General features: G+C 36.3%; 1 protein-coding gene across 1 annotated transcript in view; it reads right to left on the reverse strand.

Annotated features, from left to right (window-relative positions):
* GRIK1 (glutamate ionotropic receptor kainate type subunit 1) overlaps positions 1-15,948 on the reverse strand; it is a 141,598-nt gene that overhangs the window by 15,155 nt on the left and 110,495 nt on the right. Inside the window, exons 12-14 of the mRNA XM_072614811.1 lie at positions 13,727-13,845; positions 8,401-8,618; positions 814-1,039 (exon numbers count right to left, since the gene is read on the reverse strand). Of these exons, the coding sequence (XP_072470912.1) occupies positions 814-1,039; positions 8,401-8,618; positions 13,727-13,845 (563 nt within the window). The remainder of the gene's footprint in view (positions 1-813; positions 1,040-8,400; positions 8,619-13,726; positions 13,846-15,948) is intronic.

Genomic DNA, 15,948 nt, shown 5'->3' on the forward strand with positions numbered 1-15,948 from the left:
CCATGTCTGGATTACTCTCCTTCCTCAATTCTGAATCCAGATTTCCAGAAGGCTTCAGATCTTAGTTAAATCTCTCCCTCTACAGGAACTCTTTTTCTGATTCCCACTTAATTCTAGTGCTTTACTCTTTTGATTTTTTTTCTATTTGATCCTGTATAAAGCTTGTTTGTATGCTATTTCCCCATTAGATTGTGAACATCTTGAGAGCAGGGATTTTGTCTTTTGCCTTTATTCATGCACAGTGCTTCACACATAATAGGTATTTAATAAGTGTTTATTAACCGAATATTCTAATCTGTATAAATCCTTGACTTCTGTTTGCTTGGATAAATGGACTTATTTCTAGTAGTCTTTTGTGTAATTAGCATTTAATGGCAAGGAAATCGAGCCTTTGGATTTAAGCTTTACACCTTACTCTATAATGGATATATTTAAATGAAAGTAGATAGGTTTAATTCTAATCCCACACCACCTTTCTGAGGAGACCAGACTAGACAACTTGGTGATATATTCTCCTGTTCCCCTCTAGGTTGAAGTCTTTCTTGAAGAAAAGTAGGTGAGATTCCTGAGTTATTTATCAAAGCCTGACCAGAAGCCAGAGTTAGAAAAAAACAAAACCTATAAGAGCAGCAGGCACACTTTAAACAAGGAATACTGGTTGAAGCTAGGTTAAAATATAAGGTACTTAATAATTCAGTTATGTTGACTAATTAAATAAGAGAGGGCAAAGAGAACTTACTCCTAAGTCACTTCTAGCTCCCTAACCGGAATGATGGCATTCAGTGCCAAAGTCATGTATCTTTACCATCTTACCAATAGGGGTTCCCACTCCATAACCTTTGGAATCAATGAGTCCTCCAATCTGAGTAAGGTTGCAGTTTCTCTGAGTCACATATTCAATGCTAGTGGACTCCATCAGTAGAGCGTAGTCGGTGGTGAGCACACGCTGGATGCCTTCATCATTGTTTTTTACCAAGGCTGTCTGTTGCCTACTGCTCATGAAAGCCCACATTTTCTCATAAGTGGATATCTTTGATTTCTGTAAGAAGAGAAAGAATGTAGCAGTGGAAAGATAAGAGAGAAAATATTCTGTACTTTTTCAGACTTATTCAAATAACACATAGTAGTCTCATCCTTTGTAAATGGGGACCCTAGGTACAAGGTAATGATTTTCAAACAGAGGAGTTGAGTAAGTGAGATTTATTTTTATTATTCTTTTATTTATAATTTATATTATTACTTTAATCTCCTTTTTCTACTTTGATTAGACAGAAGAAAAGATTCTAGAATTAAAACAGCACGCACTTAAGTGAAAGTGAGATACCATGATCCTCTGCAACAGCCTACTAACTGTTTCTTGACCAAGGATTGAGGGAATCTAACAAGGTCTGTTAAAAAATGTATTTGGCTTAGCATCTGATCAAAAGGGTTTTTAAATGGAAAAGGAAATGGTAAGCATAAACTGGTAATGTGTAATCACCCAGCTATATATCCTGAAGAGCAGTTATAAGAATAACACGATGCTGTGAAATTCCAATAAGTATTGTTCAATAAGTATTGTTTTGGAGTATAATTTCTGGTGTTTCTCAATTGTGAAGAATTTCAAACTAAGGAATAATATTCTTCTGGTGAAACTGAACTTTTTGGTGTGTCAAGACCCTAGGTTTGGGAGGACTTATGTCTAAAAGGAACACTTTGTGTTTTTTTTTCTCTTGTGCTGTTAGGGAAACATCTTGAGAAGTGAGGAAGGAGTAAATGAAAATGCTTTGTAGGATTTTGAGAACTCAGTGCCCTCATGGCAAAAGCATTGTCATTTTTGCTTGTCACTGAAAGAGAGAGTCGGATAGAGAGACAGAGACAGAGAGACATACAAGGAATGGCATAGAGACAGTTAGATGGTGCAGCCACTTCTACTGGTCAGGACTGTAAGTAGGGGCATAACTGAGAGAGATAAGCATTTGGGTACTTTTCTCTTTGGGAGGGTCAATAAAGGAAAGTATTCTGCATTTCCCTTCCCAATTATCCAGCCTTATTGCTCTCCAAAATTGTTGCCCAATATTGTTTATTCTCAAATGTTCCTGTTCTTTAAAGTGTGTTTTGTATCTTTAATTTGGTATTATTGATGGTTCAGATAAAATCATAGCTTACTTGGTTTAAGAGCATCTCTATTTGTGAACAGATATTTTGTTATATTGTTCATCCTTTAAGAAGGGAATCAATGATAGATATCACAGCGATGTCTTGACATGTGCATGAATTGGATTTAAGTCAAGCGAAGTTGCACAAAGTCATCAGCCTCACTTTCTTCCAGAGTCATCAAAGTCCAATGTCAAGACAAAAGTCAAGATGACTAGCAATGGCCCAATGTGCAGTGGATGATGTTGGCATCTTCAATGCCTGACCAAGTTCTAAGTACTCCATAGTGCCTGCTTCATGGCAACTGGAAATAATTGTTCTCCTCTACCCATTCTGCCAGGGTAAGTCTTCATATGCTTGGGGTGGATTTCCTCCTAACTCACCAATGGGTTTGAGACCTATCAGTTATCCTCAAGTTACCGTTAGCCCATCTGCTGAGACAGTTTTATTGGAGTGTGGCCACTGCACATGTTTCAGCTTCTCGGAGCCATGGGTGAGAGCTAGGTGAGAGGTGGACACCAAAACCTGAAAAGGGCTTAAGGCTTTCACACCAGAGGTGCCAGTCCTCCATGAACACTCCTCACACCCCGGAGGTTCAAAAAGATGAAAGCATTGTGGTTACCAAAGTATGAAAGTGATATAAGGTCAGAGGTTTGTGCCCTTTTATGAAAGAATCTTATTAATATTGATCTCATTTTTTACAAACTTTCTAAGTTAGGACAAACCTGAATTTGGTTCTCTTCCTATTAAAGGTTAAAGGAAATTGTTGGTTGTCTGATGAGGTGGGCAGAGAAACTGGTGCTGTTAAATCATCTGTTCTCTTCATTATGTTATGTCCCCATCTAAACATGCACATAGAAATCTAAGGGCATGGAGTTGAGAACAGGGACCAAAGAGGTCTTGCCTCATAAATGGACACATGGAGTAGAGAGGTAGGATGGCCTTGTGTACATTACAAGGGGTGGGGACTTTCTCTTCACCTTAAAGAAACCTCTACATCCTCACTTAGACCAGCTATAGAAGGCTCCAACCTACTTGTTGACTTTGGACTTTATGTGGTATTGGCCCTGTTCACCTCTAGTAGAGTGGCCTGAACCTCTGTCTTCTTTGTCCTCTTCCTGCTTTCACAGCTCATTCTGAGTGCTTGCAAATTTTTGGTGCTTCCAAAATGGTATGATCCAGGGAAAGGTCAGTTCACTGATTTACACTCTGCAAATTTGTGACCTGGTTTAGTCTTTTGGGTCATGTGTGTCTGGGTTACTTTAGATTGCTGAGGCACTCCATCACTGTTGGCATACTGGAAATTTCTGCAGGTTCTGGGCAACTGAACTACTGGTTCCTGCTTGGTTTTGGTCTTTTACCCCAATTTATTCCGTTGTAGGCTGATGTGCAGTACTAAAGGTTAGAAAGGAGTTCCTAGTTTACTCTTGGGCTCAGAGTCACACAGTCATGTACTTGTTCTTTGTTTCTTATGCAGGTAGGTCCTCTGTTCCCTTGTGTCTGGGACCACAACCAGGACTATCCTCTCCGCCCTGGAAATCTGATGCAGAACTGGGTAATGGGTGACAGAGCTGCTTGACGGCAGTCATTCCTGTACCCAGTACGAGTATAGGGGTCCTTGAAATCTCTTTCTGCCCAGGTGTTCAGTGCCTTTATCATCTTTGGATGATGGGCTACTCCCTGCCACTGTTTCTACAGACACAGCCAAATGCCATTTCCACTTGCTGCTGCTCTACTATGCTGCACTTTTGACCAGCTCCCACCCCAGTGTCTGCAGACCTCTCTATTTCTGTCTTCTTAAGCTGCCCTGAGCTGGAGAAATGACTCACTGTGACTCTTTGCTTTCCTTATGAGAATTTGATTTGACACATTTTCCACATTGTTGTGGATTAGAACGTGTTGGGAGAAGAAGACAAAAAATTCTGGTTCTCACTCTACCATCTTAAAGCCATCTTCTGTTCTATTTTTAAAGAATCTTTTAGGTGCAGTTTTCCATCTTCTCCTCTAGCACTCTTATTTCAGTTCTAATTTCAATTTTATTTCTTGCCTTTGAGACTGCCGTTCTTGTAATCCCTATGACAAAGCCAATTTTCCACCCCAGAAATTCTAATTGTATTGTTATGAAGTTAATATCTTTGTTTATATTTACCTCTTGAGTTTCTTTTAACCTATTCTATTTCTTCATTGTCTTTGGGGTATTTATCTGATTGCTTATATTTTCCTTTTGTATTATCACAGAGCTTGCAAGCCTTAGGTCCATTTACCAGGTCTTGTACTGGTTTCCTTGGTATATATCCTTTCCCAATCTCCTCTTGTCTCTGACCATCTTTTTACGTAGTTCCAGAGTCTATGCAAGAATTTACCTCAATTTTTTCCTTAAATTTTAAAAATTAAATCTTATTTTTTTAATGAACAAAATTTTTTTTCTACCTTCTACCTCACCATTAGGAGTTAGGGGAGGGGTGGAGAAAATTCCTGAAAGAAATGTGCATTATCAAGTAAAACAAATTCCCAAATTGACCATGCACAAAAATATTTATTATTGCATAATTCTGTTATTCTTGAACCCATCATCTCTGCTTACCTCTATTTTGCTTCATTTTTCTTCTTTATTGTTTCATTTGGGATCTTTTAAAGATATTTGCTGCCATGTTTCTACACAACATTTCTTATTGATATCCTTTACAGATATGTGAAATGAATTCTGTTGCCAACTGGTTAATGTGGGACAAAGGCCAGGAACACTGAGGCTTGATCACCTGACTGCTCTTCTGGGATGGGTGGAGAAAGGGTAGTGTTTTGGGAGAAATGCAGAGAATAAAGAAGAGAGCTTACAGGACTTTTGTTGGTCTGCTTCCTTCCCCTATGGAGTGGGTTGGGAGTGCAAGATCATTAACAGGCTCCTAGCAGATAGCTTAGGGAAAGGATTGAGGACTGTAAGTGTGAGCCATACAGCTTCTCTAGGGTGGACTATTCCAGGCTGGGCACATGTGTGAATAGGGAAGCTGAAGCCCATTTTCTTCTATGAGGTTTTGGTGAAGATTTTTAACTATCTTAAGTGCTTCATCTTTTCTCTTTTGATGTTAGTTGCTCCTCAATTTCATCTCTTAGTTTAGAGATGAATTATTTCTTATGATTGCCCTGTATTGATTTATAATATATTTTTTGCAGTATTTGGAGGTGACAGTATAACATTGACAAAAGGCAATATAAGACCCTTGATTATATGTGATAAGTTCTATTTCCAGTTTTGTTATGATAGCACCTAATAAAACTATGTATGTCAATCCATTTAATGTACAATTATGATTTTTCTGTGTTAGTGCCAGCACAATTTGCATGGAAACACTTCTATCAAGTAGGCAATTGATATTTCTCATTTGGTTCCCTTTTGACCTTACCTTGATATACAGTGTAAGATGTTGGTCTATGTCTAGTTTCTGCCAAATTGTTTTCTAGTTTTCACAGCAGTTTTTGTCAAATAGTGAGTTCTTAACCCAGAATTTGGAGTCTTTGGGTTTGTCAAACACTGGGTTACTATGGTCATTTACTACTGTGGCTTGTGTACCTAATCTATTCCACTAATCCATCACTCTGTTTCTTAGCCAGTACCAGATTATTTGGATGATTACCACTTTGTAATACAGTTTGCATTTTTTCATTAATTCCCTTAATATTCTTGACCTTCTGTTCTCCTAGATGAATTTTGTTATGATTTATTTTTAGCTCTATAAAATGATTTTTTGGTAATTTGTTTGGTATGACACTGAATAAGTAAATTGATTTGGGTAGAATTGTCATTATTATTATTATACTGACTCAATCTACCCATGAGCAATTGATATTTTTCCAATTGCTTAAATCTGACTTGTGTGAAAAATGTTTTGTAACTGTGTTCATGTAGTTCTTGGGTTTGTCTTGGTTTATAGACTCCCAAGTATTTATATTACTTACAGTTATTTTAAATGGAATTTCTCTTTTACTTTCTGTTGGACTTTGTTGGTAATACATAGAAATGCTGAGGGTTTATGTGGGTTTATTTTATATCCTGCTAATTTGATGAAGCTGTTAATTATTTCACGTAGTTTTTTAGTTGATTTGCTGGGATTCTCTAAATATACCATCATATCATCTGCAAAGAGTGATAGTTTTGTTTCCTCATTGCCTATTCTAATCCCTTCAATTTCTTTTTCTTCTCATTGCTATAGTTCAAATTTATAACATAATACTGAATAATAGTGGTGATAATGAATGTCTTTGCTTTACTCTGATCTTATTTGGAAGGTTTCTAGCTTATCCCCATTATAGACAATGCTTACTGATGGTTTTAGATACATGCATCTTATCATTTTAAGGAAAGCCTCATTTATTCCTGTGCTCTTTTGTGTTTTAAGAGAAATGGGTGCTGTATTTTGTCAAAAGCTTTTTTCTGCATCTGTTGAGATAATCATATGATTTATGTTGGTTTTGTTATGGATATACTCAATTATGCTGATAGTTTTCCTAATATTGAACCAGTGCTGCATTTCTGGTATAAATCCCACAGGTCAAAGTGTAGGGTCCTTGTGATTATTGCTATAATTCCCTTGCTAGTATTTGATTTAAAATTTTTGTGTCAATATTCATTAGGGAAATTGGTCAATAGTTTTCTTTCTCTGTTTTAGCTCTTCCTGCTTTAAGTATCAGCACCATACTTGTGCTGTAAAAGGAATTTGGTAGGACTCCTTCTTCACCTATTTTCCCAAATAGTTTTATATAGTATTGGAATTAATTTTTCTTTAAATGTTTGGTAGAATTCACTTGTAAACTCATCTGACCCTGAGGATTTTTTCTTAGGTAGTTTATTGATTGCATGTTCAATTTCTTTGTCTGAAATGGGTTGTTAAGTATTATATTTCCTCTTCTGTTAATCTGGAGAATTTGTATTTTCATAAATATTCATGGATTTCTTTTAGATTGTCAAATTTATTGGCTTATAACTGGGTAAAGTAATTCCTAATAATTGCTTTAATTTTGTCTTCATTAGTGGTGAATTCACCCTTTTCTTTTTTAATATTGGTAATCTGGTTTTCTTCTTTATTTTTAAAATCAAATTAACCAATGGTTTATCTGTCTTATTGGGTTTTTTCTTCCTCTTGTCCAATTCTAATTTTTAAGGAGTTCTTTTCTTTAGTTAGTTTTTTTTACTGTCTTTTCCATTTTGCCAATACTACTTTTTAGGAAGTTGTTTTCTTCAATAACTTTTTGAACATCTGTTTATATTTTTTGTGTTTACTTTATCAAGCTGCTGGTGCTTCCCCTCCCCTCATTCTCTTGTATCACTCTCATTTACCAATTTTTCTTCTACCTCTCTTATTTTTTTTCAACTCCTTGGAGACCAATTCACATTTTTCTTTAAGGATTTTCATGTAGGCATTTTGATATTGTTGTCTTCTGAATTTGTGTCATGATCTTCCCTGTCATCATAACAACTTTCTATGATCTGGTTCTTTTATCATTTTGGGGTCCCTACTTGCTTATGCTGGGTCATAGAGAGGGGTGCGGTGGGGGTTGAGCTAACTGCATGCAACAGAGTCATGGGCCCTGATCTGCCCTGGGGCTCAGGACCTCCCACTGGCTTACTGAGGCAGGATCTGCTGCTGGCTTGCTGGGAAAATTCCTGCCCTGGACTGCATTAACCTTTTACCCTAGTGAGACAGATCTTTCCTGCCAACCTTCCAAGTTTTCTTATACTATAAAATGTTTCACCCTGTCCCTTTGTTTAGCCTGCCAGTCTAGAATTTGTTTTGAGGCACTATTTTATAGTTGTTTGGAGATGCTTACTCTGTCATCTTGGCTCCTGAAAGTGCAACTTGTATATATTTGAGGCAGGATTTGGACATTACTTTCTAACTCCAACTCTGAAATTCTTGAATATTCTAATTTAGATTCCATAGGAATCAATTTAATTCACAAAAATAGCGTACTATATGTTCATCATTAGGATAATGTCAGAAAATCATAACTGAGTTCCAACCCATGGGTCACAGCTAACAACTGATTTAAAAAAAAAGATTAAATATCACTTTGTGATTCAAGGGAATGAAAAAAATTTGGAGTGACAGAATTGCCTTGTTAAAAACATGTAGAATGTTTTATCTCCTAGTGTCTAATGTGTGTACATGCATGCGCGCATTAATGTGTTCATGCGTTTTTCTTGTAGATCTATCCTTCTACCCATTCTTTGGAGAAGAGGACATAGGATGTACTTTATTATAGTCTTACCTTAAAGAAGGTCATTGTTGATCCATCTCGCACTGCCCCATATTCTATCTTTGTTTGCTTTGCCAAATCATCTGCTGTATCTATGGGGGACTCCATTCTCTCTACTGTTAAGAAGGCAGCCAGATTTGCAGTGTAGGATGAAATGATGATTAAGGTGAAAAACCACCAAATTCCTCCTACTATTCTTGTAGAAAGAGCTTTAGGCATTAGCTCTGAGCCTGTTATCATCAAAGTAAGAATATTAAATGAGGTCAAAAGAAAAACAAAAATTTACATTGTATCCTATCCTTGGGAGATCATGCTTTCACTGTGGAGAATTTTCAATTATCATTTGTGTTTTTTCTATAAACCTGTATTGATGGTATTAAACAATCATTTATATTGAAATTCTCTGTCTGAAATCCAAAGATTTCTAATTGTTTTCTAAAGATACAGTTTCAGTTGAAATCCTATTCCTTTATAATTTCATTAAAATGAATTTTATTATAGAAAATGTTTTTTAAAGTCTAGATATAGAGCAATTCCTTTTAGGTTTTTGCATGGAAATACAGTATTAAAACATTAAATATCAATTTTTTCAAGATGGAAAGCATCTGAGGGATTTTGTGGAGATTTTGCAGACTTTATTGTTTTATTATATTTTACAGACTTTAAGCCATTGCTCAGACTGAGTCCTTACAGTCTTAATGGAATAATTGTCAGAGGCCAAAAGCATGAAATTTATCAAAATTTTACTCTTCATAGGTAGACTGGAATTGATCAGGTTTAATTTAAAGTCACCCTGAATCTGTTCTTAGAGTCATTGTACTGTCATTCACTATGTCCATTGATGACAGGCATGAGAAGTGATTGACAAATGAAAAAAATATCAATAAATATTTTGTCTACTGGATGTGAGCAAATATGTTTGACTGAATTTTCCACTGAATTAACTGGATGTCGTAAAGATATATGTAGCTGCAATTTAAAAGAGTAAAGGACGAAATAGTCTAATATTTTAGGCAAAGAGGTTTCTACTTAAGTTTCACCCAGAAATAAGCACTCATAATCACCATGAAGATCAATGGATGTTCAAGGACCTTGATAAATTGATCAGAGCTCAGGGTTAAAAGACCTCTCAGACTTAAATAGGAAATACATTTTCTTCATGTTAGCAAGTATCTGTGTGTTTTATTTCACTTTGGATGGGACAGATAAATTTTATAATAGCGATTACTATGTAATTGTTCTTATTCTAGATCCAGGTAGGTATTTTAATCCAAATATAGAAAAGATTATGAGACATTTCCTAGAATAAGAATTTTTCACTTCAATCTTTAATCTTTTGGTTTTTTCAGGATTTGTTTTTCAGGGAAAACTGAGTGGTTAGATCTTTATTTGCCTACAATGGACAAATATTTATTTCAGATAATAGCTATATAACTGGTCCGTATAATTTAGTAAACATACTGTTATGTTGGGAGATGGGTTTTTTTAACACTATATATTCATACCCATGTCTATGATTGAATTGAAAAATTTCAATTTAGTTTGGAACATAAGATAAGGTAAATAAATGGAGCGAATGAGTAGCTACTGAAACATAAAGAACTGGTTATGAGTAAGATTATGTGTTAAAGTAATATTTTTATGGTTATAGCTGAAAGTCTTCTGGAAATGGAAAAAATTTAATTAACTTTAATTGAATTAATGCCACATTTTAACAAGATACTGAGTTTTGAAATCAGGTTATTTAATTCTCATTATTTCTCATCACAGGAATTTTCGAATTTTTGTCTTTAACTGATCTGATGTAAGCGGCACCATGACTTAGTCAAGAGAGAGCCAGTCACAGCCAGGAAGACCTGAGTTTAAGTCCCACCATAAACATATACTGGCTGTGTGACTGAGAAAAAGTTACTTAACTTCTCAGTGTTCTAGTCAAGTTCTTAAGACTATAAATTGCAGAGGAGGTGCCAACTTTCATTAGTAGGAGCAATTTCCTTGCCTAGGATTTACCTGTACCAATTTCCCTATCCCTCGCAGTGATTTGCTTAAATAAGTTAGACATTAACCATGAGCTCAGAACTTTGGATGAAAGAGTGTGCTTTGAACTATTATTAAGTGGAATATTATTTGTAAAAATCAAGGTTAAAAACAATCATTGCAGAAGTGTCCAATTTGCTTTCTACGGGCAGACATGACAGCCAATCCTGATCCAGACTTTGCTCATACAACATAGAAAAGAGAAAGTCTGATCACTAATTAATAATCAATCCCCCAAATGGCTTCCAGTTGAGCACAGCAATAAATATCTGTTGATAAAGAAGACTCCAACAGTAGAAGCAGATGATTGCCACCATTCCTCTTCTATTCACTCTCCACAATAGTTATGACAGGTGCACTCAACATATCACATATCCCAAGACTCATACTTGAAAATAAGTACTTTTAAAAATACTTTTAATCTTCTTAAAAAATAAGCAGAGTCTGGCTGGGGCTCACTGTCATGTACCCAAGGTAGTGGTAACTAGGAGGCACCACATCCCATGGTTTGCTGTGAATGATGATAAACTCCAAACAGATTGAACATTAAATAGAACATACTATAGGTATGCAATACCTAAGGTAGTCATCGTTATGTGCACATAGCTACCTGCTGTTGTAAAATCTGTTTCCCTTTGGCATTTGTTAAAATCTCACCTCAGACTTTTTGAAAGTAATTACGCTGTAGATAAATTTCCTAAAAACAAGTACAATGCACTAAAAATATCATAGTTGGAATTTCCAGAAAGTCAGGCTTGGTGTCTGGAATTATGAAACACCCAAATAAACAATACCTAACTGCATGCAGAACAATTTGTATTCTTTATTCAAATACTTGGGTTTTCAGCATTAGTGTATTGCATATTGTATGTATTTCTACATAGGAACACTGAGTCTAATGTATCCGCCAGTATGTGCCTCAGAGAGATTATTATACCAAGGTGCCTCTTGTGAAGGTCAACTCCTCTGCTTGTACCTTTGAATTCATCATCTTTCATATTCTTTAACAGATCACCCATACTGTTTCCGCTGATGATCTTCAATTTCTCTCTACTGTTTTCCTTCTCTGATGTCTACAAACACACCAAGTTTCCCCCATCTATAAAATATTCTGACTGGATCCTATCATCCCTTTTGGCTATAGCTTTCCTACCCTTTGCAGCTAAGTTCCTTGGGAATATAAGTCTATGTATACTTGCTTCCTCCATTTCCTCTCCTCTCACTCATGAATTCCCTGCAATCTGACTCCTAACCTTATCATTCAATTGAAACTGCTTTCTCAGAAGTTATCAATGATAACTGCTAAAAATTAGTGAATCTTTCTTGACCTGGATCAATTAATTGGACATGTATCAATTTTTCTTCCTGAATGTTCTCTCTCATCTGGGTTTTTCTGACTCCACTTTCTTGGTTGTCCTCTGTCTGATTACTCCTTTTCCTTCCTGGATCATCATTTGTTGTGACCATTAAGTGTGGCTGTCCCCTAAAGTTCTGTCTTGGGACTTCTTTGCTTTCTATATTCTTACTTATTAATCTCAGTAACATATATGTCTCTAGCATGAGTCTCTCCCCTGAACTATAGTCCTGTATTACCAATTGTCATTTCAAACTGGATGTCCCCTCAAACTCATTATGTTCAACATAGAACTCATTATCTTTCTTCAAAATGTTCCCCTCTTCCCAACTTCCCTACATTTCTCTCAGTCACCTAAGATTACAACCTACATGTCACCTTCAACTCTTTACTCTCTTGTCATGTATCCAATCTATTTTGCCTTTTATTACATCTCTCAAATGTACCCACTTCTCTCCTCTGATACTGCCACCACCCTGGTACAGGCTCTCGGGGGCAGCTAGGTGGTACAGTGGATAGAGCACCAGTGCAGGAGTGAGGAGGACCTGAGTTCAAATCTCACCTTAGACACTTGACACTCACTAGCTGTGTGACCTTGGGCAAGTCACTTAACCCCTGGGTCATCTCCAGTCATCCTGATGAATATCTGGTCACTGGATTCAGATGGCTCTGAGGAGAAGTGAGGCTGGTGACCTGCACAGCCTTCCCTCACTCAAAACAAAGTCAAGTGCAAATCATGTCATCATTTCTCTGATGACATGGTCTTCTTCGGCAATGAAGGATGAACAAACACACACAGGCTCTCATCACTTCACACCTCTGGGCTGATCTCCCTACTTAAGTCTCTTCTTACTCTAGTCCATTCTCCACTCAACTGCCAAACTAATCTTCCTAAAGCATGAGTCTGACCATGTCACCTCCTACTCAATAAACTCCAATGGTTCTCTGTCATCTCTAGGATCAAATAGAAAATACTCTGTCATTCAAAGCCAATTATAGTCTGTGCCTCTTAGCACCATTCCAGTCTTCTTACGTTTTATTACCTCTTCCCCACACATACTCTGTAATCCAGTGACATTGACCTCCTTGCTGTTCCTTGAACAAGTAAGTCCATCTCCCAAATCTGGGTATTTTCACTGACTGTCTCTCATGTCTGCAATGATCTCCTTCCTCATCTCTGCCTCTGGTCTTCCCTGGCTTCCTCCAAGTCTCAGATAAAATCCAAGTATTTCTCCATCCCCCTAATTCTAGTGCCTTCCCTCCATTGATTATTTCCAATTTCTCTCCTGTATCTACATATCTTGTGTGAACATAGTTGTTTGTATGTTGTCACAGTCATTACACTTTGAGCTCCTTGAGAACAGGGACTGTATATTATCTTTCTTTGTATCTCCAACATTTAGCACAGTAGGCACTTAATAAGTACTAGTGTTCCCCTTTCTTCACTGAGACACCCTTAATCAGCTCTTGCTTGATCTATTCCCATAGCTTTCTGTTAGGTCCCTGCCTCAATTTTCTCTCCATTCCAGTTCAACCTCTACATATTTGTCAGATTGATTTCCCTAAAGCATAGTTCTTTCCATGTTACTTCTCTACTCAATGAACTTCACTGAGTCCCTTTTATTTCTGGGATAAAAACAATTAAAATCCTTAGGAATTTTATGCCTTTTTCATAACTTGGTGCCCTCCTAATTTTTTTTAGTGCTTCTAAAATTTACTACACCCCTCCCCACTACATTCCAGCCATATTGGCCTAGTAACTATTGCTTGCCCATCAAATTCCATCTTCTGTCTCTGTGTATTTTCTGTCTCTTTGTATTTTATTTGTGTTTTTGGTATGAATTTACTTATAATAAATGTTCTAGGTAGAGGTGATGGAGTTTACCAACATAGAAGCTACTGAGCAGACTATGGGATGTGTGCAAAAATAATGGGTAACCGTGATACCTTGCTGCATGAGAGCTCCAACTCCAAACCAGAAACTATTTAGTAAAGTAAAATTGTTTTCCACCACATCTGAATCAGGATTGCATGGGTAGGGGTTATACCATTCATAGGGTGTAAACCTGTGGTAATTAACAGAAATAGTCTGTAAATATCAAAGTTTATACCAACAAATCTGCTAAACGATGCAGAAAATCCAAAGATTAGTGGTAAAAATAAATTCAGAATTTCAAAGTCAACATTTCCAAACTATAGTTTTGCTTGGTTCTGCAAATATTTTCGTGATTGCCCATTTTAAGACAAAGATTCCAGAGTCTCTGAACTTGGATTCTTCAGACCCATGCCTACTAATCAGTTTCCACCTTCTCATCCATTTCTCTAACTGCACAACTTGAATTATAGAGAAGGATTTTTCATAGGAGAATTGTGCATACAAGGATGCTATAGGAGCCGCTTTAAAGGAACATAGGTAATTTAGCGTTTCTTTTTCATTTTACTAGCCAGAAAGATTGCTGGTGGAAGAAGAAGAAGACTGGATGTTTGGGGGTTGTTGCCTTTGGAGAGCACAAGGGAAAATCATAAATCTGATTGTGAGGTCTAAAAGAGAGAGGAAATTTAGGCTTAGAAATCACTGGGATTAAATAAGTTTGTATGACATTAATTCTAGGCACCCTAAGTATACTCTCAAAGGAAACATACATTTTTGGATATTTTTTGAGCTTCCCATGCTTGACATTTTTATTTATTTTAATATGGTTGTACTTGTGGCAATTAAGCATTATAATAAATGTTTATACTAAACTGATTATCAAGTCTAGTTGGGAAGAAAATTTGCAGATAGTTAAGTGATAGAATAACAGACTATTAGATCTGAAATTAGGAAAACCTGACCTCAGATCCTACTTCAGACAATTACTTGCTGCGTGACCCAAAGCAAATCATTGAACTTTTCAGCTTCAGATTCATCTGTAAAGTGGGTATAATAATAGCACTTACCTCATAAAGTTTTGGGAGGACCAAATGAGATAACATACATAAAATGCTCTGTAAAACTTAAAGCATTCCTTCTACTAGATAACTGTGTGAACTTGATCAAATAATATAATTTCTCTGGGCCCTAGTTTCTTCATAAAGTGAGAGAATTGGTTATTCATCTATAAGAACAATCAAGAGTTTAAATGTACGTTCCTCTACTCCTTATCAAATGTCTTCTTACCCATTATTTCCAAAATATTGGAAATATTATTTCTTTCCTAATTTTTTTCAGTGATATCTATATCTTACGTAGATATAGATAGATATAGATGTATCACAGAAAATAAGTGGCAATTTCTCTGAAAGCAACATTAACATGCTGAAATGATGTACCTCCTATTAGAAGACTTTTTTTCCATATGGAAAATCCTGTCTTTCCAGGTTAGGGTTGTATTGTGTATTGGAATAATATTGAACATCTATAAATAAAATGAAAACATACTGAAAGGTCTCTGGTGTCCATTAGCAGTTATTAGTAGCATAAAACAAAACCAAAAAAAACAAAAAATTTTTTTGATATCTCCAAGGGATTAAGGTGAATAATAAAAGTGTAGAGCTGCTAGTCTCAAGAATTGGGCAGGTTGTTTGTTTTAATTAGAGACTATATTTAAATTCCTGGTCTATTTTATACTGTATCCTTTTATTGTATGTAAAAGAGCTAGAATAAGAGTTTTCTAGTTTGTCCTAGAATAGCAGTTATAACTTGCCTCAGTTCCCAGTAATTGCATGACAAAATATGTTCCTTCAGATCTTTAATAGATGACCAGACATTTTGATACTGTTTCAGCAAGGGACTTCTGTAACCAAAAAAATACTCACTTTATCTTTCCCCTTCTTCCTCCCTTGTCTCCAGCCCTCTCCACCTCCTTCCTGTCAATCACCTAGACATGGAAAGACTAAGGCATGAGAACTACACTAATGCCTTGAAGTGTCAGAAGAAAGGAGGACATTCTCCAGATATACAAGTAGGCCACTTTGTGCACTGATTGTAGATAATGGTCAAAACTGCACCAGATAGGCAAGCACTAGCACGGATGGGTTATGTTGGAATGAATATTCAGATCAATGAAATAACAAATCTATTTGTATATTTTCAGGAAGGTTTACAAAATATTACATTATGTCATGGACTGGACTATAGACTTGCTTATGGTCAGTGATGGAGGTAATCTTCAAACTACCAAAGAAAA

The sequence above is a fragment of the Notamacropus eugenii genome, chromosome 5 (assembly GCF_028372415.1).
Source record: "Notamacropus eugenii isolate mMacEug1 chromosome 5, mMacEug1.pri_v2, whole genome shotgun sequence".
Lineage (NCBI taxonomy): Eukaryota > Metazoa > Chordata > Mammalia > Diprotodontia > Macropodidae > Notamacropus > Notamacropus eugenii.